Consider the following 24,629-nt stretch of genomic DNA (forward strand, 5'->3'; position numbering starts at 1 on the left):
GTTTCAACTCCTGCGCGCGCAAATCGCTGGATTTTTTTTTGGACGGCGCACTTATTCCGGAAGTGAACGTACTAGTGGGCTTCCGTTCTTGATAACGTAAAATAACACAAATAAAACAAGCTTGGGCAAAAAATGCTCAAAAAACGTGAACAAAAACAAGAACATATTTATCTTAACATTTAAAATATTTTATTAAAATCTATGAATCGATATAATTTAATTGTGCGCCCAGCAATGATTTTACGAACGGACATGACGACACGAAGAAACAAAGCCGTAGTGACGATTAACTTCCGGTTGATAAGGTTTTACCGGAAGTGACTCAAGAACGATTAATTATATCAAACAACGTAGTTACTTGTTAAGTCTAGTGTATACAAAATGATTTATATTCGTTTTGTTGTCGGCAGGCCTTTCTTAATGAAAATTAGGCGAGAGGTTTCTCCTGAGCAGTGGCCGCGTATGTTTGGGGGAGTGGGTCTATACTTACAGTAAGTTATTCTTATATTAGCAGTTTTAGAATAACATCATTCATTCTTTCTTTCGTTCCCCCCCCTCCTCCGACTTAAATAATGACTGGTCCCTTAGCAGACCCTAATTGACTATCACACGTTAATAAATATTTTTTTCATAAATGCCTTCACTTTATCCGGGCTCTACAAGTGATTGACATAATTAAGAGAATATTAAGTAAGCTTACTTCATATTCTCTTGACATAGCCTGATGGCGTGTGGTTGTTGTCATTTGACAGCGGAGTAGGCAAGACGGCTTTCAGCTAACAGAACATTTCCTGTCTAGTATGCAACGGTTACTTAATACTTCGTGAAATGTGACTTTCACTTTAATTACGTGATTCTATTCATTCATTGTATTTCATTTATAGCTTTGAGTAGCGTGATAAATATCATCAATTATCATTAGCGTTTGCATCATTAGCATCATCAGTCATCGATGTAACTTCATCGGGCGGTGATGGCTAATCCCGAGCAACTTTACCATAAATCTGCCAACTTTTCTTTAAGCAACTAGGTTGTCCATGGGTTTCGAATCCCCAGCCCTTCTTTTTATCCGGCTTTCAATGTGTGCCTGGCGTCAAGCCAGATTTGAAGTTATAGCAACCAAAATACAAAGCAAACCGGTCTCAGTCGCCAACTGAACTGTTTTTGAAGGCACGCACAAAGAGCAAAGGAAATTCTTTTGTAAGGATGTTACATAGCTATGGTTTGCCATATTCCAAAAATCGTGAAATATTGCATGGGAAGCACACTGACAACTGCACCCGCCGTCTTCAGACATCAAAATAGACAGGTTTTAATTTTCTCCTTTTTTACAATATTAATTAAGAGTACCCTGGGTTCCAGAGGGTTCCCTCTTTTCGCGGATTTACTGAGAGCGGCGAAGCCACGAGAGAGCGGCAAAGCCACAAGAAAAATCCCTCTGGAACCCAGGGTATATTAAGAGCAGACTTAGGGGACCCCTCTATTAACTCTGGAGTGGATAACTTATTTCTGTGAGTTCTTAAATTCACCTAAACCGGACGGGATTCGAAAGCTGTGACTTTTCTTAATGCTGAAACTACGCGAGAAATAAACGTTTTACATCAAATCACAACTCATAGCAGGCTTTCTTGGAGCCATTTCTATTAATTCGGCCATTTTAAAGACATTATCAAAATTCTGTACTTGTCACTAAACTCCCATACAATAATACAAGTGTCAAAACGACAGCTGCCTTGAGTAAACGGCGGCTGCCAATGCTTTCCTCTTTAAATTTCTCTCATAATGACTTTACTTCAAGTCGCCACTTTGAATCGAAATTGAAATACTTTCTGTTAAGCTACGAGATATATATTTCGCTACTGAAAATTTGATAACAATTGAAATTTGACTCGTTATTCGCTTTTACTTTCACTGCAGATTAATTCGTTTTTTCCATTTGAATAATTGCATGCCATCTAATACTGATAGAACTCACGGGCTACACACCTGTTTTGTATGGAATACCAGACATTGAGTACTTCTAGATCTTTTTAATCCATATGAACAAGCCTCGTGCCATGTCCTAAGCGTTTTATACAATATTTATGTAGCGTGCACTTGAGTTGAAGTCTGGCCGCTAGACAACACTCCTGACAAAAATACCTGATAACAGTTCTGCCTTGAGGAGATCTTTGGAAAAATAAGGAGAATTCTGATGCGACGCTGTTTTTTTTCCTTTTGAAAAACAACCGCGTCGCTCGTGCCACATTCGCGCTCTGATGATTCTACTAAGCAGTAAAAAATTTTTTTAAAAGTTTATTTTCCCGCAACTTCTGGAGGCAATAGCGAAAATAGATATGAACGAGTGAACGGAACTTTGCTAACCTAAATTGCTAGCAAATCTCGGAGGAAAATTATTGCATGATCACAAGGATTATCAAAAGGTGGACCATGAATAAATACAAAGAATCTAAGTATGCACGTGTTTCGAACATCCAAAACCCTTAGGGCAGTCCGAAATGACTTTATAATATAGTTATATATATAAAGGAATTAAATAATTGGTCATGGAATCGGATAAAAGAACTATGCAGACCTTACAAATATCAGTGAAGAAAGAAGGTGCACTGAATATAATGAGACTCCCTACATCTCTCTTGTCTTTCTCTCTTTTTTCGTACGATTTAGAATTTAAATTCAGTATAATTGCAGGTTATCTTAACGTGTTGATCAATCATAACGACGCATTTTTTCCATTTCTAAGTACGACAGAGACAAATGACCGCCTTCCTTTGGGATGTCTCTTTCCGCAGAGTTCTTGAATCGTACTCAGTAAAAATCGACTTGTTGGCAGCGACTTTTAACACCTTGGGGTGGAAAGTATCAGAAATCGAAGCTCTGGCTTTAAATATTTATTCTATTAATAGAAATTTCGGCGTATGTCAAAGAACGGAATTGTAACATCATGGACGAAAGATCTTTTAACATTTATTCGAACAGTTTTCTTGTTGCATGCTATTCGAGCAGTTGATTGGTTTTCGTGTCGTGTGCATGTGCTTTTGATCCGTTCAGACTAAAGACACGATACTGCACACACATCATGTGATTGGCCAAGTGCTGTGATTGGTTCAGTTGTTGCTTTTGTTTGGTTTGTGGTATTGAAAGCCATTTGAGTGTCACGATACTGCACATCCCCCTCAATTTACAAAATGGTTACACATTAAAAGTTCCATAATATCATCAGCAACAACACTGAATAACAACAACAACAATAGCAGACTGAAATGTTGACGAAAAGAGCAACAACAGCACTGAACAACCACAATAGCAACAAGAATGCAGCAGCAACAACAACAGTAGCAAAAAACAACAACAATGTTAACGACAATAACAGCAACAACCAAATTGGTTGCAGATTTGATTCTTCCACCAATGACACACACAAACATGTCTTTGAGATATTAAATATTCAACGGACAGCTACAAATCTTACAGTGCAAACAATCGCTACACTCGTTAGAACATTGTACATGGCTGAATGAAAACTTTATTGCACTTTATTTAATCACTTGTCTTTTATCTTATTAAACTTGAATTATTAACCCTGAATAATCAATCATGATACCAGTTATACGATTTTCAGTCTAGGCAAACTACTTCGAGAACGCTCTTTCGTTCGGAGTATTAAAAAAAAATAGAGTAAAAACCAAAAGAAAATCGGCGATTTCAATTTTAAAGTCGAAACGACAATGCACTGACCACGTTTACTCAAAAAGAATAATCTTACTACCATTATCGTTGAAGTGCGACCCACGAAGTTGAATGTCTCGTTCGCCGACTAGCATTTCAACATCTGTTCCGTCAAAGAACCGAAATGAAAAAGCAATATCTTAATCCTCCAATCCTCTAAAATCTTCAATTAAGTCCAAAATTTCCGTCGAGATATTGCTGTTTTATTGCAGTTCCTCGACTGGCGGCAGGGGAAATTTGAACTTCACGGGTCGCACTTCAACGATAATGGTATTAATGTCTGTATTTGTAGTTGTTCCTGTTTAGAAATAAAATAGTTAAATAGGATATTTGATTGCGTATGAATTACCTCATCGACAAATAACAGTTACTTCACCGTTCACAAACAAAAGGCCTACAGTAAGACTGGCGCCTGTTGCTTTATGAAACCGGCATTCCTTACAATAAACATGAAAAACCCTCCCTGTTTCAGTTCGACTGAGCCAAATATTGAACTGTATTGGAACTACACCACTACCATCAGCAGCAGCAACAACAACAGCAGCAGCAACAGCAGCACTTGCAACAGCAGAGCCCACCATGAGCAGCAGCACCGGCAGCAGTGTTACCAATCAGCAATTTAAAGAAGGTCATGCAACAACAACTGCAGCATCCACATAGGAGAACAACTGATGAGCAGGCATACTAGCTCAGCTGTTGCAACCAAAAAATTCCTGTAGCGTAAGCAACAGCAATGTCAGCAGCATCAGAAGCAAGGACAGCTAGAAGCATCAGCAGTAACAGCAACCACAACTAAGCCACCTCAACATCCGCTATAGGAGAACTGATCAGCAGCAGCTACTAGCTCCGCAGCTGTTGCAAACACTCGGCTAAATTCCTGAAGCTTAAGCAACAGCAATGTCAGTAGCATCAGGAGCAACGACAGCTAGAAGCATCAGCAGTAGCAACAACAACAACTGAGCCACCTCAACTTTGCAAAATACAAGCAACAGTTTTGACAACAATAGCAACTGCAGCAAGAAAACACCGACATCAACGAGAAACACAACAGCAGAATAACAAGTGAGGTTCAAACATTTACAAGCATGCAAGCGAGTGCCATTAGATTTGCAGAGATAAATTTCTTTAAGCGTACAAGAAAGCATACCACAATCTTTTGTGGTCTCTTGGTGAACACCATCTTTATTCCTGATCCAGGAGTACCCCGTAAACCTTTATGGGAAACTAGGAAAGCTCGGCACTTTAACAAATTTCCAGAAACATTTTTAAATAGTCCAGATTTGTCCTCAATAATAGTTTTGCTATTATATAGCCGTGTTTATGTTTTTGTCCCAAAAAAAATGAATTGCAAAAAATATACCTAGGCTTTTGCGAAATATTTTATGAATGTAATAAAAATTCCCTAATCAACTAAGATTTCATTGATTTGTTATCTATCTCATCTATGTGTTTGATTTATGTTTAGATTGCAAAAAATGGCGGGAAAATCAGATACGCAGACGCTTCTACTACTCAAAACTGGCGGGAAAAAGATGGTCTGGCATGATGTACGTGATGTCGTCCCATGGATGACGATATAGTCCCTGTTTGAGCCGCTTCTGGTCCAAATAATGACCTGAAAGTATTAAGAGGTTAGATATGGTGGTGTTCCCAACTGTTGAGTACAACTAGGTCATATTACACCAGGTTTTCTTTCACTACTAAAAAACTATTATTTTAGTAATCTACGACTAAATAAATGATAGATTTTAATCTTGCATGCCGAGTCTCCCTAGATAGAAGCCAATATTTAAGTATGACTACTACATTCAAGGTTCTAAGTACATTACTCTCAACTCATTCAACCCGTGACTCAGGCTATAAAACTTACCAATGAATCCCATGGAACGCCCAAGAACGAACAGGCCGTTAAGCGACCCAATCTGGATGTACTCATTTGCTTCTTCCCTGGTAAATTAATAACCATAAAGGATATAACATTACGGTGTTATATTGGAAACACTTGAACTCACGCTCTGCATGGGCCCGCTTTGGGTCATTAGTCTCTGACTATCTGAAAATTGTAGTACAGGATAGGGTTTTCGAACCCATTCTGGAAGAGCAGTTACAATAGTGTTGAGAACAAGTGTAAAAGCAAAAGAGTGCTTATGGGCGAGTGTAAAGACAAATGAGCTGACATTTGCAGGTACAGAGGGGCTTAGCGCTTGAATACAGAGCTAAGATTTCCACACTTACCTAGTGAATGCGCCACAAGAGCGTAGTAGATCAACAAACGATACCGCAATACAACCATCAACGTTCAGAATAAGGTTGGGTTTCTGCAGAAGAATGAATATTATGGTGTCAGTTAACCTATCCACTTTGAAGATATTATTAGTAGATATTGATATTAATACCTTTGATGTTGTTATCTTCTCGACTTCCAAGGCGTAGTCAAGAAGAGCTGTACAAGGAAAATGCTTTTTGACGAAATCTTTGATAATGGTGACTCTCACGTCTGGATTGTTGAGCTGAAGATTAGTTGACAAAATAAGGAACAGTGAGATACATTGAAATACTGTTAATATTAGAAACGACATGTCTCACGCCAACGATCTGCTGGTCCAAACACCACCACCAACACCACCCGCACCACTACATAGAGCAGTTTTCGCATGACTGTGAAAAGCACAGTGCCGTATGTGTACCTTGCCGTGACCGTGATGTTTTCTAGCATTTTAATTGGCTGACTTTTTTATCGCGCAATGTGACCTTAGCGTGACCCTATTCGTGTCGTGCTTATGCCGTGTTCCGGGTATTTGATTGGATGTAAAGTAAACTCTCGAGCAATATGGCTGGTCTGGCGTACGCCTTGCCGTGTCATGACCGTGTTCGTGCCGTGAGCTTTTCACAGTCATACGAAAACTGCTCTACCTCTACCACTACCAACACCACCACCACTACCACCACCGTTACTACTACCACCACCACCACCACTACTGCACTACCACTACCACTACCAACACCACCACCACTACCACCACCGTTACTACTACCACCACCACCACCACTACTGCACTACCACTACCACTACCAACACCAACACCAACACCAACACCACCACCGCCACCACTACCACTGCCACTGCCACTGCCACTGCCACTGCCACTGCCACTGCCGCTACCATCATCATCATCATCATCAATAATCAACCTATCGATGTAACACGATGTCCTATGCCCACGATCAGATGTCCAGACCCCCCAACCTTCCACCATCATCCCTACCTCACTACTACCACTATCACCACCACCACCATCTACGAGTGCCATCTTCTTCATTATCATCATCATTAACCTACATACTGTAATCAACTTACCGATTTGACTCTATGTCCTATACCCATGATCAGTTGTCCACACTTCCTCATGTCATTGACAAAGTCCATGGGAGTCTTGTTGTTATCGAACGCATTAGAAAACTGATTTGCAGCATTGTCAAGTGCACCACCAAAACGATCTCCCTGTTGAATGTCAGTCAGATAGCATACATAAATCACCATGGTTATGGTAAGGGTGGTAAGGCGTGTCAAGGTGGCAAAACGTTTGCCATTCACCAACAAAAAATATTTAACTTTTATTGATATTCTGAAAAAACAACCCCTGGGCTGGTGCAAATCAGGGCAAGGCTAACTTATAGATTGAACCTTGATAATACAACCTCTGGGCTGATCCAAGTCAGGGTACGGCTAACTTACAGATTAAACCCTAATACAACCTCTGGGATCATCACAATCAAGGCACGGCTAACTCACAGATCGAATTTGAATCTAACGTTTTATTTTTTGTGAAGGGAGGAAAACCGGAGAACCCAGAGGAAAACCCTCGAATCAATTGAGAAGACCTAACGACACTACTCACATGTGAAACCATTTCAGTGGATAAAGAGCCACTCTGTGGAAATGGCACTGTTCAATCTTATTTATTTATATTTTATTTATATCTTATATCATTAATTAGTCCTAATGCTACTCACTATGGTTAAGAGTCCTGATACAAGCGATGACACAAGATCTTTGCCAGCACGAGCAGTAACGATGGTATTATGTGCTCCAGACACAGCTACGATATAAATGACAATCAATATATGACAGGTAAGGTAAGGTAAATGCCAAACAAGCAGGAGTCCCTCTCCTGTTATGTGAAAGTGGGGAGCCTGGTACCCAGTCTGGAAATATATATGTGATGTCACACACTGTTGGAAAAGAAGACTATAAAATCATTAGTTCGTACCTGGGCCGTGGTCAGCGGTGATCATCAAACACATTTCAATGAAGGAACATGCGTAACTTGGCAACCTATAAAACAGATACACTGGTCATTCTCTTGACAAAAATAGAGAAAGAGTGAGTTTAAATTAGATAAGTTATCCATTATTTTAGTTGACGTCACACAAATTAAAAACTCACGTGCCAACGTTCTGAAAATCAGGGGTGAAAACCAAGATGTAATCGACTGTCTCTTCACACATTCTCTGGTAAAGTAAACCCCCGGATTCGCATGACCGTTGGTTTGGCGCGTACTTACTATTTTAGGGGATGTCAACTAAATAGTCATTATCTAAGTTAGAAACCATTTATCTAACTATTCAATTGTGTGACTAAAGGCACTCAGCAAACTTAAAATAGTGTTCAAATGCCACGAAGAATACTTTGAAATAAATGAAATATCGATGCTTTAAAAGAAGTTCCAAGTGAGTCAAGAGACAAAGACATGGCGGCCATTGTTAGCTATTGAAAAATTTATTGTCAAATAACACCAACATGGCGTGGATGACGTAATTAACGTGCAAATGAAGAATACCTCCTCTGGAACCACAGGAGGCCCAACACACCACCAACACCAAGCTCGTCCTGAAATTATAAAAAGAGTATTTTGTTTTATGGTGATGAAGAAAAGAAGAAAAGAAAAAAAGAAAAGGAAAGGAAAGGAAAAAAGGAACGACGAAAGTTTAGAATATTTACAAGAAAACAGCAATGAAAGACGCTAGAAAGACAAAAAAAGAATAAAGTTTGACCTTGAATATCTCTGTGATTGGCATCCCAGCGTACAGTAGTTCCGCTCCTCGTTCATCACAGATACTAGACATGAATGAAGATGGCTTACGTATCAAACCAAGCTCCTAAAGAAAAAACCGCCCACAAAAAATATCAATACGATACTGAATGAAGTAGACGTTTATACGACCAATAAATATCTCTGTGATACGAAATGAAGAAGGCATTTATATGATAAGCAAAAACGAAATGACGAAAAAACACCGGGAATAATCCACATATGAAGGTAAAAGTTCGATGGGAGGTTTGAGGATTGCTGACTAAGGTACTTTATGGGTTACCTGATAGTGGTTGGAGGGTATGGAATGAAGGAATGCTCAACAAGAAAGAGGTGCACAATAGAATGTATGGGTTACCTGTGCCCACTGATAGTCCATAGGAACTGTTGGTGGTTGGAGAGTATGGAATGAAGGCATGCTCAACAAGAAAGAGGTGCACAATAGAATGTATGGGTTACCTGTGCCCACTGATAGTCCATAGGAACTGTTGGTGGTTGGAGAGTATGGAATGAAGGCATGCTCAACAAGAAAGATGTGCACATTAGAATGTATGGGTTACCTGTGCCCACTGATAGTCCATAGGAACTGTTGGTGATTGGAGAGTATGGAATGAAGGCATGCTCAACAAGAAAGAGGTGCACAATAGAATGTATGGGTTACCTGTGCCCACTGATAGTCCATAGGAACTGTTGGTGGTTGGAGAGTATGGAATGAAGGCATGGTCAACAAGAAAGATGTGCACATTAGAATGTATGGGTTACCTGTGAACACTGATAGTCCATAGGAACTGTTGGTGGTTGGAGGGTATTGAATGGAGGCATGGTCAACAAGAAAGATGTGCACATTAGAATGTATGGGTTACCTGTGAACACTGATAGTCCATAGGAACTGTTGGTGGTTGGAGGGTATGGAATGGAGGCATGGTCAACAAGAAAGATGTGCACACTAGAATGTATGGGTTACCTGTGCCTACTGATAGTCCATAGGAACTGTTTGTGGGTGGAGGGTATGGAAGCTTAGAGGCATGGTCAACAAGAAAGATGTGCACATTAAAATGTATGGGTTACCTGTGCCCACTGATAGTCCATAGGAACTGTTGGTGGCTTTTTCTCTGGGGCAGGAACGATGGTGCCCTTCTTAACCAGATCCTCGTACACCGAGCTATAAGGTGAAAAATACCCTACAATGTAAGAATACCTGTGATGGTATGGTGTTCGTGTTCCGTGACAGGTCTAAGGGAGGTATACTGACTACCCCTACAGCCTGGCCCTTCCTGTCCAGGAATGCCTCGAGAGTGGGTGGGAAGAATAGCATTCCCTTGGATTCTTCAGTTATTCTCAAGATTTGCATGATTGATCTTATCAAGCCCATTCGCTTCACTACTGGGCCCAGTTGTTCAAAGCCCGATTAGTGCTAATCCTGGGTTAACTCTTAATAAGACCTATAGAGTTAATCCTGGATTAGCGCTAATCCAGCTTTGAACAACCCGGCCCTGAGCAGCATTAAAACGGCTTACCGGATAATATCGAATAATGAGTCAAAACTTTCAGGAACGTGTGCACCTGCTTCTTTCAATGCCTGAAGATAGGAAAAATATATTATTTATAGTCAACATTGAACGGCTCTAAAGGGGAATAGATGAATAGATTAGAAAGAACAAGGAAAGGAAGACCTCTCCTATGTCTCTGCCACAATCCCCCTTGAATGAAAAGGCGTTGTGAGAAAATCACTGACAATGCTTACCTTGTTCTTTGCTACTGCTGTCTCCTGGTCATTGTGTGCGCTGGCACCTGCATGTCCAAATTGAACCTAAGCCAGGAAAAAGATGTAAATTGATTAGAAACATGAGGGAAACGAAGTGCCTTAAAAAACGCGGCCCCACCTCAGAAGTGAACATGTTTGCGCATGTTCCTATGCACCAGGCCACCACAGGTTTGTTGATTCGTCCACTTTTTAAGGCTTCACAGATTTCGTATTCATCGCGTCCACCGACCTAAAAACCAAATGTCAAAAATATTGCCTTTATTAAGAAAATAAGGAGAGGAAGGAAGGAAGGAAGGAAGGAAGGAAGGAAGGAAGGAAGAAAAGAGAGAGCGAGAAAAGGAAGAAAGTGCCGACCGAAGGCATCATACCTCGCCCAGAAGTACGATCATCTTAACATCTGGGTTGTCTTGGTAACGGAACATGTGAGTGATAAAAGTGGTACCAGGATACCTGTAACAAACAAATGTAAAACCACTGTGGGTCAACTAAAGTACGCATGCGCTGAATCATTGTCTCCAGGCAGCAGATTAACACCCAGTTTCTCATTCGCTCCTTTCAAGGGCAATAGACCTCTTGGGCGTAAATTGTCTTCCATTTCAGACCACGCGTCGTTCTCTTTAAAATAAGATTCTTTGTTGGAGTTGTATCCATATTCATGTGTCTTCCAGAGTGCAACCGTTAAACAAATAAACAAATATAAAAGATACTAGACAACAGTCAAAATTAGATTTAGTACCGAACAAAGAAACGATACTCCAGGGAATGACACGTGGTCTGAAAAAGGAAACTCTTACAACCAAAGTAAATAGGTCTATTTATTTTTTCGTACATGCAGATCCATGAATCAACCTTGTTTCTGGAAAACATTTCATGATGGATACAAGTAAGGCAACTACGTCATACCTGTCTCCACCAATAGCAATTCCTTCATACACCCCGTCAGTGCTTCTAGCGATGATGTTGTTGAGTTCATTAGACATGCCACCAGATCGGGATACATAGGCAACGCTGCAAAAATAACATAGGAAACATTTATAGCTCTAATTTCTAGTCCGTTGGTCGTTCAGTTCAGTGGTCGGTCGTATGGTCAGTAAAAGTCCGTCCATCCATCCGTCTGTAAGTGAATCAGTCAGTAAGTCGGTCGGTCTGTCTGTCTGTCAGTCCTTCGTCGGTCCGTCGATCAATCCGTTTGTCGGTCCGTTGGTCGGTCTGTTGGTCGGTCCGTCAGTGACTGAATCAGTCAGTAAGTTACTCGTTTGTTTGATGGGACGGAAGCTCAGTAAGTTATTTTGGTTGACGGTCTTCCGAAAAATCAGTTGAAAAGGGGGAGTTTTGTGAACATCTTCTAGATAGCCAGAAGTGGCCAACCAATTGGGGACTGAATAAGTTGACAAACCTTCCAGGTCTGTATAGTTTTGACGCCAGAATGTTGTCCAACATTCCTCCAGTGTTACCAATTTTAAAACAGCCTGGCTTGATTCCTCCAACCTGGTGAATATAGCAAGAATAGTTTTGGTTATCCCTCGGAGGTAGCCATTACTCCTATTAACCAGCTAACATTATAACTTTTTTTTTGACAGAAGAAAACTGCAAATGTTTGAGACATTCTTAATAACAAAAAGCTTTTTGCAACGGTAGGGTTTTCTACATGGATTATACTAATGGAGTTCAGTGAATACAGTGGGTGCTTTCGCAGCAAAATGTGCACGTTCACCCTCTACCAGACTCTTGCTGCTACCGTAAGCAACTTTTTCCAGGATAGAGAATATTGTTTGATTATAGCAATTTTCATAAACATGCGAACTCTGTGTCTCCGAGTTTCACGCTGAAATTTGGTTTTTCACTGCCATCAGTCAAAAATATGAAAGATACCGACCGATTAGGTTTGATTAACGGCAAAGAAAAACCAAATTTCAGTGTGCAGCTTGCATCACAGAGTTTGCATGTTTATGAAAATTGTAGTAAAGTGATACTCATTGTCAGGTGATGGTGTAAGTATCTTTTTTTACTCCGACGAAGGACTCGAGTCCGAAAACTCATGCAGTACAGTTTCAAACTTCATGATAGTTATGATTCATCAGCTTTTTAATTATAAATCAAGCCTGATAGCTATCGTAGCTTGATAGGCAATTAAGATCATATAGCGTATCTTGATAGACAAAAAAAAAATAGCGCGCGCAATTAATTCTCCCTTCGTAACACGCGCGCTAGCAACTGATACATTTAACTATAGCACGCGCACATTGTTATGTTGCGTGTTTCTTGTAAAACTGTCACAACCGTTTGCCCTGATGAAGAGCAAGATGCTCGAAAGCTTGGCTTGATTTATAATTGAAAAGCTGATGAATCATAACTATCATGAATCTTAACTCGGCTTACAAACACTTATTGGATTTAGTTTCAAACTTGTTTTATGCACGGTGTTTAAGTTTTCTTTATTCCCTTGTAAGTTGCATTTGATACACCTACGCTGTCCCAACTAGCAATTCTAGCTAGTCATTGTCAGCCTAAATGGTCATTTAGTATGGTAAATAGAGTGATTAAATATTGAATAAATAGAGCAAGATATCAATGTACTTACAGTGGCTGGTCCGATTATGACGACGCCCTTTTCTGTGGCCTTTTTGTTTAAGATTCGAGTCTTTGCTTCTGGGATACCTTCAGCGATGATCGCAATTGTACGAATCTGATCGGAGAGGACAGCAATTGGTTACAAGGGGCAAGTGTTAAGTAAAGGAATGATCAATCCAAATTTATGCCCCAGAATTCAGTATCTGGAGAGAACTGCATTTGATATGGAAGTATTTAGATGTAGTCAGGGCTCGAAACAACCAGTAGCAACTAGCAAAGTGCTAAGTGCTTTTCTTGACCTTGCTAGTTGAAAAAAAGATTACTAAAAAACATTTTCAAGTAAATGGTTCCTTGATCTGACCAATTTTTTCATTAAGAAACAAACAGAAATCAAATGTTTGTTTGTTGACAAAAAGGTTAAGTTTGAGCTCTGCTAGTTGAGCAATGATGAGATAAGAAGACAACTTTTGAAGGCAACTCTCTTTAGTGTTCTTTGAAAATGGAACCATCCAAACCCTGCAAAAAAAGCAGGAATCTCTCCCTTTTTTTCTTCCCTTGACCCAGAACCCAAACAACAATCTTCACTATAAATAAATAAAATATAGATGCCTCATTACCTGAGGGAAGGTCAATGCTTCTAAAGTAGCATCGTAGGCAGATCGTAACGATGCGAAGTTTATCAATACATCAGCTTCTGGATGCTTGTTCATGGCTTCACCCATGTCCTTATAGACTTGATAAAACAATGTAAAAAATAACGTTATTGATACAAATAGGTAATAGGAGTAATTAAATACGGATTCCAAATCATTCGCGATTTTTTCTTTCCTTTCAAGTACATGCAACAAATCATTTGTATTCCTATCTTTTGAATTTAGTTGTATCTCTTCTTCTCTTCTCTTCTCTTCTCTTCTCTTCTCTTTCCTTCCATTTCCTTTCCTTTCCTTTTCTTCCCTTTCTTTTCCCTTCCAATCCTTTCCCTTCCTTTCCCTTCCCTTTCGCTGTCTTTACTTTTTTCTTTCATTCTTACTTACCTGGAATCATAATTTCCTTGTGACCATAGTAAAACTTCTGTTTGTGATTACCACTGAAGACAAATACAAATAAACAAACAAATAAATAAATCATACAGAGCAAGCATGTCCCTCTGGACAGAAGGGAACCACAAGGAAGATTCTAGATCTGTTCTTGGGGAACTTCAAGGACTACATGATGCTCATGGACCCATCAGTACCCAAGAACCAAAGAGCCAAGGACCAAAGAGCCAAGGACCAAAGAGCCAAGGACCAAAGAGCCAAGGACCAAAGAGCCAAGGACCAAAGAGCCAAGGACCAAAGAGCCAAGGACCAAAGAGCCAAGGACAAAAGAGCCAAGGACCAATGAGCCAAGGACCAATGAGCCAAGGACCAAAGAGCCAAGGACCAAAGAGCCAAGGATCAAAGGTAGATGATGTTGACCCCGAATTGACAAAGACAAAAGGATGTTAAAGTGCTATAATTTACCTGAATGGATAGACCATTGCAGCTACTGAAGGGTACTTTCTTTCACAGACATAATCAAAGTCTAACATGCCCTGGACAATAAAGAAAATACAAGTTAAACCTCACACTGAAGTCATACCACCCTGACTAGACAAACACAAATCAGTTTGTAAATTTTATATGTTACAAATGTAAATGACTGAAAAGTATATCGTTTTAGATTTTTTCCTCGTCATGTTTTTCCTATTTGAAGTGGTCTTGGTCATCACAGTTTTGTCATTGTTATTGCTTTTACCATTAACTGAATATGTGTGCTTTTGTTTGCTTATTTTCCTAATATTAATTGGTTTTTGCTGTTTTTTGTTAAATTAATAATATTACTGCTGCTGCTGCTGTTGCTGTTATGAGTATGTTTTGCTATAGAGGCATAACCAGGAGGTCATTGGGAGCCTTTGACACATAATCATTTAGGGGAAAGGGAAGGAGGGAGAGATGATTTGTTAAGGTTAAAGATGAGTGACCATCAAGGGAAATCCTTCATTCTCATTGTTGTTAGTATTGCTAATGTGTTTGTTTCTGTAACATCCCCAATTATCCCTAATAATATCTTTACCTGCACAGCTCTCTGTTGCATTCCCCATATGATAGCACGAGTGTTTTTGTGGAACAGATGACATTTTGCTTCTTCAGTTTCAGATCTGCTCAACACAGGACGGCTTACATTTGACAGGCTAAGTGTCTTTTCTTTCTTTACTATCTGGGAGGACTAAAACCAAGCAATATTCACAGTAATGTTACCAATTGAGGATTTATCACCATTTAGCAGGCACATTAATTCTCATCCTGAGATTGTGGGGATAAAAAATGGGCTATTGTAAACAATCTGTACTGTAAAGTAAGGTGTCAGTAAGTGGTTAGTAAGTGGTTGGTTAGAGGTTAGTAAGCGGTTGGTAAGTGGTTGAATTGGTAAGTGGTTAGTAAGTGGTCGGTAAGTGGTCGGTAAGTGGTCGGTAAGTGGTCGGTAAGCGGTCGGTAAGCGGTCGGTAAGTGGTGGGTAAGTGGTGGGTAAGTGGTGGGTAAGTGGTTGGTAAGTTGTTGGTAATTGGTTGGTAAGTGGTTGGTAAGTGGTTGGTAAGTGGTTGGTAAGTGGTTGGTAAGTGGTTGGTAAGTGGTTGGTAAGTGGTTGGTAAGCAGTCAGTAAGTGGTTGGTCAGTCTAGTCTTGGGGATCACACCACATATCATGACTTACCCCTTTGTCTTGTGCATTGAAGAACATGTTAGCAGCATCATTTGAATCATATGCACCAACCATGTGAGGTATATCTCTCTTGCCAAGTGCCATGCCTACAACTGCAGTCATGTGGGTTTCCGTACCAAACACATGCATGTTGAGACCAAGTTGGGTACCTTAGGGAAAGAATTTTAGTATGTTATCATTATGGTAGTGAATGCCACATTGGCCCATATAGAGGCTTTGCACCATCATGTGATGGCAAACATGACAGGAGGCAGGAACAATTGAATCTAGTCTAATCTGATTTACATGAGAAAGAACGTCCTTAAGCACTAAATGACTGTTAACATATGCAAAATGAGAGGTCTGCAGACTATATGTGCCATCGAGGAAGAACATTAAACGTCATGTTGGATGCAAATTTATCCTGTATAATAAAGGATTTTATTGAAGAATACTTTATCAATTTGTTGTAAATTATTACCAAATTAGAACCACAACTTACCAAGTTCTCTCATGATTCTCAAGCCTTCTTGGTAGTTGGGTCCTCCTCGTCTCACAAAGATTTCTACTTTGTGTTCAAGCAAAGCTTTTTGAAAGTTATTTAGTGCTCTGACAATTCCCTGGGGGAAAACAATAATATTTACTTATCTCTCCAAACACTGTACGTTGTGTGCTGCTGAAATATTACTGTTTGCATGAACATAAATCAATTTGAAGAAATTATTAAAAAATGAGTAGCAGAGAATGATTGCAAACTAAATGTTCTTTCTTTTTACCTTGAAGGTTGCTGAAACATTAGTGAAATTTGCAATTCCTCCTCCAATGATAAGAATTTTCCCTAAAACAATTGCAGAGAACACGATAAATAATAATTATTAAGTAATACAAAGGTAATTACTTTGTAGAATCAATATATATGTATCACCCTACAAAGCAACTCTATCTCTCCAACACAGAGTAAAAGAAAGTAAGGAGAAAGAAAAAGAGACAGCAACAGAGAGAGAGAGACATCAGTATTGAGAGATGTACATCAACAAATCTAAATTGTCAGAAACATCATCCTCCAATGGTCACATCCCATAGCCACATTCATACTGCAGGTGAGGAGAAAGAGACAGAGAGTGAGACATCGGTAAGCTGAGATGCACATCAACAAATCTAAATTTTCAGAAACATTATACTCCGGTGGTCACATCCCATAGCCACATTCATACTGCAAAAAACAACAAAATTAATAAAGTCAGCATAATAAGCACCATTAATCCATACCTTCAACATGTGGTTCTCCTTCTGTCATCAGCTTCAGTAATGTCTTGGCATACTCAAAGGTCTGGGATTCTGATGGAGCTCCTGAGTACTCACCATAGTTGGCTAGTTCCATAGCACCACCTAGATCACAGATGGTATCACTAAGGTAGAATAGGAAAACAAAAGATTAATTCTGTCAATCCTTGATCTTAGTTAAGCAACATGAATGTATGCATGTCTCTGTACTGTGATTTATTACACCTACTATATTTGAAAAAGGTTGTCAAACAGTCAATCGAAATTCACTTTATACATGGATTAATAAAAATAAACGCAAAAGCAGGAATGAAGAGATACATGGAGTATCATCCATTTGTCTGTCAGTCCTGATCCGTCTTTATGTCAAGATCACTACTTACCCAATGAAAAAAGTGTGACATATTCAATAAGGTCTAAACTTGTTCTTGCTATTTGTTAGAGCAAGCTGATTATTTTGGCAGCTTTCGCTGATGTGGGCCTGCTTTCTCTCACACTCTCTACCACTACATTTCCTCTTATATGCACACAACGCTCAGCTGACGTTGATTTTTACGGCAGGAGGAAAATCGAAAAACACAGAGAAAAACCCTTGCAACACAGGAGAGACAACACATCAAACAAACTCAATTCACATGTGGCGTCTGCATGGCTCGAACCAGCGATCTGACCACTTGGACTCACAGCAGTGAAAGACAACACTTTGGCAGCTAGCGTACACGCCACCCAAGGAATACAAAATTATTCTCTGCATTATTACCTGTAGATGACTGAAGCTCCACCTCCAGCCACCATGGTCCAAATCCTTCCTTTTCTGTTCAAGATGGTTAGTTTAAGTGATGCTCCACTCTTGGCATCCAATTCAGCTATGTATTTTTCCTATTGATTAGTAAGCACAGTTAGGAACTATTTACTGTTGATAGATGGATTGATGATATTGTTGATGGAAGGATTGTTGTTTGAATGAATAAATGTATAACATATTCATGAGCGAGGGGTAAAGATGATTGGGGAATGGATGGATTGGATGGAATGGAATAGAATAGATGAGTATAGTACTTCAGGTTGATGGATTAGTGAGTACTAGATTAATGGGATGGATCTACATAAGAGTTAATAAATGAATGGGTGAATGGGTGGATAAGTGGAATGGTAAGATGGGTGGGTGTCTGTGTGGCTGGATAAATGGGTGTGGGTGGCTGGAGAGTTCAATAGATGGATGGATGAAAAAAAATTATATATGGCTGGGTGGATGGATGAACAATATGAATGAGTTGCTTTACAGTATGTAAGGATTAATGGGTGGATGGATCGGATAGATGTATTCACGAAGGGAGAAAAGGCAGACGGATGGATATAGTGAAGGATGCTACATCAAACATTCAAATTACCTCTGGAAAAGCATCTCTACCAAATGGTGGAGGAAAATCTATTTCACCCCATTTAGTCTTACAAATAAAATCTGCAGTTTGGTCAAGTTTTGCAGCCAAGTCTAACGCATACACTTTATTGCCAACCATAACTGAAAAACAAAGAATCCCATGAAAGTAAAAAAATAATAATCTGTATACATATACATGTAATGTCTGACAACAAAATATTTTTAATCATGTAACAGCTTGTGTTGTTGGGTTCATTTTTCCTACATGGTTGCCATGTTTTTATTATATTCTATTAATAGCTAAGAGCATTTTAACTCAAGTGACAAGGAAGCCATATTGGTGTACCAAACAATAGAAAACTTGCTGCACAGTATTTGCATAAAAATAGAAATAAATTCCCAGAGGATAGAAAATATATTGTTTTGGTAAACCGATATGGTGACTGTGATGTCACGTGAAAATGCTCTATTGATCCAATCCCACCAATAATCATGTTGGTGTTCTCACCAAAGATATATATGTGTATATTAGATACTACTGTATTTTTTTCTTACCTAGAGGATTGATTTCCATATATGTGAAATAAAGATCAGTATAAAGTAGAAAAAGTGCATGGACAAATTCAGCCAGAAGTCTGGAGAAAAACAAAAATAAAAGAATAACCAAAATTTAATTTTTATTTTTATTTTTCATGCAGCCACCCTACTCTCTAGCTTCAGCATACAGTTGAATAATAAAGTTGTTAAAGTGCCTACCACCCTTCTGACAATATTCTCAGTATTGATTCTACATGGGGTAAGATGTTGAATAACCTGAAAAAATTGCATAGTTTGAGTGCGGCTTCTTGAAGTTATGAAGGTTTTTCCATGTCATATGCTTAAATGCTGTGACCTATGAGGAGGCATTTATGGTTATTTGTTGTTCCTCGTAATTCGAAACACCGGCTTCTATGGGAAAACTAACTTGCAATAATTTCTATAAGAGCAATGGGAAAAACAATGACGTATTCCAAATTTAATTTATCTGTACCAGCAGTGTTTTGTATATTAAATGATTACTCCTCATACGTCACAGCATTAGCATATGGCATGGAAAAATCTTTAAGACTTCAAGAAGTTGCACTTAAACTATATATATAGAGAGAGAGAGAGAGAGAGCTGCAGAACCTGGAAAAAAAGAATTTTAAGCACAGGAGAGAACCAGCTTGAACTTTTCTTACATATGATGGCATGTCTGAGGATTGAAAGGGCTCGAGGTCGATGAGGTACCAGTGGCACATTAGCTACCATTACTTCACAAACTTTACTTGGGGTTAATTCCAATATACCTTATGCTTAGCATTTCTTAATCAAGTTTATGACACTTCTGGTCATATTTTATGGAACGAATTCAAATTCGGTCTGTATTGCACAACTAATACTAAACTTTTTTCTCATCCCTATCTTTTCCATTTCTGTCCCTCCATGATCAATGATGATTTCTGAATTCTGAAGGTCTGATTTGCAGTTTGAACCATCCGGTTTTGTAACAACATTGATGTATGACGTCACAAACTCCAAAAAATAATCGTAAAAATATCATACTTTCGTCCTGAATATCGAGAAAACACTTCATACAGTGATTATTGGACCTTTAAAGAGTATTCTAAGGAAGTTTCAGCGATTTTCGTCAGAGTAGCACTTTAAGCATGCACAGAAAGGATGCTTTGTATACAAGTAATTTGCAGAGGATTTTAGTTGTTATTGTAGTAGTAGTAGTTATATTCCTTAATAAAGGTATACTGTATGTGTGGAGTCAGAACTTCATCCATAATTTTTAACTCTTTAAAACTAAAACTAAAACTAAAACTAAAACTAAAACTAAAACTAAAACTAAAACTAAAACTAAAACTAAAACTAAAACTAAAACTAAAACTAAAACTAAAACTAAAACTAAAACTCACTTTTTCTTTTCTTCTGGAACATCAACCATTAGTGTCTTCTCAATCCATATAGCAGTTACTTTTTCATCAAGTGCAACATCTAATTTCAGGGCCTATTAATCATTCGACAAAAATGAATGTGAAGAAAAGTACAGTTTCAGTGAGAACAATATCTGAGAAGGTAAAAAAACCGGCTTACTCTTGATGCAATAGCAACAAAAATAGAGCTTTTTTGCTTACAGTATAGTATGGGTGTAATGTTTTGTAGTTAGTTTATCAATTTTTGACCATGTATCATTAGATCATGCATCTTAACAAAGAAATGTTACTCTAGGAAATGACATGCCATAAGCAAAAACATTATGCCCGAGCTAAAAGACTATATTACAGTAGCTTATAAGCAAGAGGCCAATATTCAAGTCACACTTACAAAAGAAGTGTTGTTCAAGAGGGTCACTGCAATTAATTTTTGTACCCTTTGACTTGTCTCTCATGACTTTAAAATCCCAGGAAAATGATTATCCTTACCTTGGATTCAACATCACCAATGTCTACACCTCCTTCATGATGAAACAAGATGGTGTCACAGTTTCGCTGGGCATGAATACACACATAGTACTCCTCATTCTGTAGAAATAACAACAGCAAAAGTCTCTTAGATTAATTACTGCTTAAATGATTCAGTAATAGATTTTAGTCCTTGATGTACTTAATTACTCCTTGTATGTCTTAGGGATACATATATCATGTAGGAAAAAAAAGGGGATGTAGGGAAACAGCTAGGTTTCTGGAAACAAGTTTCCTCGTTTAGCCAGGGCCTTACACATATAGCAAAACAATACTTTATATAATGTGCGTCAACTCCAGCCTCGGCCTGGAACTATAACATGGAGTATTCATTATCTCCTTTCATTTGGATTGGACATTATTCTTTGAGATGGGTATACATCTATCATTAAAGCTGAAGGCTTAGCTACAGTGACAGATATTTCATCCAATGGCCCAGTCACTAGGCAACAGTGACAGCTTTTTATGATTACCTATAATCAGGATATGACTGCATGATTGTCTGATTAAGCTCTGACTAACCTGTTGATGAGCTACAAAAGGTTCTATTATGAAGCGTTTTAGTGGACCACTAGAAGAACCAACCTGAAAAGGTCACAAGAAAACCAAATCCATTAACTAGATACAGTACATTGATCATGATAAGACTCATGACTCATATATGGTAAAGAGACTATCATGTTAGTGCTTGATATCATAGCTATGAATTTTCATATTATAATTATGGCAAACAAGCAAGTCTTTGAGTGATACATGTGCATGTATATGATCATATTATGTAAAACAAGTGAAAAAAACATTGAATAACGAGTTTTGCATGCTTTGATTTCTCCAACAACCATAATTCTGATATGATAATCACTACTCAAGTGGTGATTATGAGGTTTTCTAAAGTTTGCCAAAGTGGAAGTAATATTAATACTAAAATAATAAAACTTTTTTATCCTGAATTTCAACTTTTCTCTTATATTCAAGTCTAAACCATACTAAAATAATTATCAGACTCTGGATTATTATTTTTTTACACATTTAGGGTTGATACAACAACACAATTTACAGATTGCATATTTCCAGAAATCATCTATACCCACCCGACAGAGGAATTTGGAATTTCTGAAGAGTAAGGGGGTCAGAAAAAGAACAAAAAATTACAGAGTTTGTATGGAAGAAAATTGGAATTTCTGGGGGGTAGGGGGGTGTCTTAAAAAATTCCTCTGTGAAGGGGTATGGATAATTTTTGGAACTACACATTCCAGCTAACAGTGAAGTGATATCCAAGCTATGTAGGTTCAATGATATGGTTTTTTTCTTCACAGGTTTAATTCATCACAATGATATCAACCCTACTACAGTAGCTAAATGTGTAATAAATCTGCATATACAACATTTCCTACCTCAATTGTTTTACCCATTTTTTCTTCTAACCATTTTCTTGCTTCGTCAATCCCAACGTTCACTTTAATCAAGCCAAGTTTTCCACGTCTTTTGATCAACTGATCTGGCTTCACAGCTAATTTCTAATCACAAGTAAGAGAATTAAAAAAACAGACAACGTTTATTGAAAAAATATCAATAAAGGTATTTCTTTTTGGGGGTATTTTTATTATGTTTTAGGGTTGAAGAATAATATTAGTTAAATGAGGGACTTGATAAAACTACACAAATTGTGTACTGTATGAAAAAATGCCAGTCTGTCGACAAGTTTCATTGCAGACTAATTAAAGTTAGCCTAAAACCTTGACAATCTTTGAGTAGGCTACAAATATACATTTTTTGTCAGAGCAGGAGGTCTAGTTTATTAACAAACTAGTTGGAAAGTTATTTTTGAGTTGTTTTTCTCCTTCTATCATTGTTTCAGTCAAGAACTAAAGTTCTATTGTAGTACATGTACTATAAACACATGTTAATAAATTTAATGAACAACTTTACTTAGATATTTAACAAAAAATATAATTAAACACAACATTACAAATTTAACTTAACCAGAAAGTCATATATTCCTGGCCACTCAATATCACGCCACAATAGCACTTGAATTCCAGACATTGAACTCTAAAAATCCGTTTTGACAGCTAACTGGTCTAAACAATAGGATTGCAAAATACTGTCCAAAACAATGGACACGAAAGGTCACTTTGCAGAGCTGTACAAAAAAAAAGCTTATGTAAGCTACTAAAAAAGACCTGTGAATGTAAATGTATAGGCATAAATCTGCAGTTGTTCATTCTATATTGGCAATTTTTTGTTATAAGTTTATCGTCTATGTGGAGTTTGATCTTACTGTGTGTACGTCACCGACAGACCACCACATCAGCTGATGACTACAAATGTCACAAATCTCGTAATCTTAACACTATAACAAATACCATAAAGTCCTACTAGAAATAAAACTATTAAGATAATATCCCCCAAATATCCTTAATCTCTTACCTCTTGCTTCAACCAGGGATTTTTCTCTATCAGTTCATCCCAATTCGATTCTTTATTAATAGTTATAAACCGATTTTGCACGTAGGACGTGCTGGTGTCCAGATATTTTGATAACAGTGTTTTACCGTCAGATTCATAGATCGCTTTGGCAGACATTTTTAAAGATAAATCTACAGTCGATTTATCTTGTCTGTGGGGAAATCAGTAAAGCAGAAAGGTTCCTCTTTCGCGATCGTATGAATAATTTTGGAATAAAATTGTCTAAGTTCTATTCACCAACTGACTCTACTGACTGCCACGAGAACACTGCGCCGAACGCTTGCGCAAAATGAATTTATACTTCGCCCGGCCTCGATCAAGTGTTCCAATAAACTAACAGGGGAGGAGTGGTTGAGCTTAAAAACTCAGGTAGCCCACTAGCAATGATGTTTTGTTTTTTGTTTTATTGGGGGAGGAGGGGGAAGGGGGGGGGGGGGGGGTACCGGTTAAAAAGCGTTTTTAGCACAAGAAGCCTCGAAATGAAAATAAAAATAATATATATAATCTCAAGGCGATTTTCGTTTCTAGTCTTATTTTCAACTTTCACTTCAATCTCTTATCCACAGGGAGCCCAATTTAGATTAAAGTGAGTGGTGAAAATAAAATCGGAAAAATTAAATAATTAGTAATTTTTTGAATTCGAGATCAAGATAATGTCCTCCGTAATGCGAAAGAGTAAAAAAATCAGTGAAAAATGCACATGGACATATTTTTTTTCGCGCGCGCCTTTGTTTTCATATATAATTTCCCTATGGTATCTGATGTCGATCTTATGTATATATACTCTGACAAGGAAGGAAACTTCAGTCGCCATATTTGAACAAAAAACTCACCTTAAACCACGATTTCATGGTCTTTTAAACCTCGAACTTCACAAAAAACATGATCAAAATGATCCATACGATGGGGGATTCATTTATTTAAGACTCTTTTGGCTCTTCCTACAAGATTTCTATGAGTGAAATTTTCGCGCAGAAAATAAACTACAAAGTTCTCTATGGTCGGCATTTTTTTTTCATTTTTGGTTGGTTTTACTTTGAAAAATGAAAGATAACTACAGATAACTCAACATGATATCAGGTTTAGTGAAAATTACAATGGATGTCTTTCATTTAACTTGAAATTTTGG

General features: G+C 38.2%; 1 protein-coding gene and 1 long non-coding RNA gene across 2 annotated transcripts; one reads left to right on the forward strand and one right to left on the reverse strand.

The window, feature by feature from the left end:
• Window positions 1-3,503: 3,503 nt before the first annotated feature.
• On the reverse strand, window positions 3,504-23,755 carry LOC116302957 (ATP-citrate synthase). The gene is made up of 33 exons (XM_031712386.2): window positions 23,462-23,755; window positions 22,426-22,548; window positions 21,554-21,616; window positions 20,993-21,091; window positions 20,486-20,577; window positions 19,098-19,177; window positions 18,553-18,683; window positions 17,922-18,040; window positions 17,147-17,286; window positions 16,654-16,715; window positions 16,380-16,497; window positions 15,890-16,047; window positions 15,253-15,405; window positions 14,661-14,731; window positions 14,193-14,245; window positions 13,776-13,891; window positions 13,169-13,273; window positions 11,984-12,075; window positions 11,491-11,595; window positions 10,956-11,037; window positions 10,706-10,816; window positions 10,567-10,632; window positions 10,340-10,401; window positions 9,891-9,984; window positions 8,785-8,889; window positions 8,571-8,620; window positions 8,001-8,065; window positions 7,744-7,829; window positions 7,088-7,231; window positions 6,126-6,239; window positions 5,965-6,047; window positions 5,600-5,676; window positions 3,504-5,344 (listed from the first exon to the last, which is right to left on the reverse strand). Exons 1-33 carry the CDS (start codon window positions 23,615-23,617, stop codon window positions 5,238-5,240), a joined length of 3,282 nt encoding a protein of 1,093 aa, XP_031568246.1. The 5' UTR covers window positions 23,618-23,755; the 3' UTR covers window positions 3,504-5,237.
• Window positions 4,666-5,481, forward strand: LOC148912380 (uncharacterized). The gene is made up of 2 exons (XR_016119322.1): window positions 4,666-4,791; window positions 5,195-5,481. It is a non-coding gene; the product is annotated as an uncharacterized LOC148912380 (long non-coding RNA).
• Window positions 23,756-24,629: the final 874 nt, after the last annotated feature.

The sequence above is a fragment of the Actinia tenebrosa genome, unplaced genomic scaffold, assembly GCF_029948245.1.
Source record: "Actinia tenebrosa isolate PJP-AT-01 unplaced genomic scaffold, QUT_ActTen_1.0 PGA_scaffold11__36_contigs__length_13525064, whole genome shotgun sequence".
In the NCBI taxonomy this organism is placed as follows: Eukaryota; Metazoa; Cnidaria; class Anthozoa; order Actiniaria; family Actiniidae; genus Actinia; species Actinia tenebrosa.

Bases quoted from the DNA above. Each gene is read 5' to 3' on its own strand.
- LOC116302957 (XM_031712386.2), bottom strand. From the start codon at position 23,617: ATGTCTGCCAAAGCGATCTATGAATCTGACGGTAAAACACTGTTATCA. The intron at 18,041-18,552 runs GTAATTTGAATG...ACTAATCAATAG, and splicing joins GTAGAGATGCTTTTCCAGAG to GAAAAATACATAGCTGAATT. The intron at 10,817-10,955 runs GTATGATGCCTT...TTTGGTTTTTAG, and splicing joins TGATCGTACTTCTGGGCGAG to GTCGGTGGACGCGATGAATA.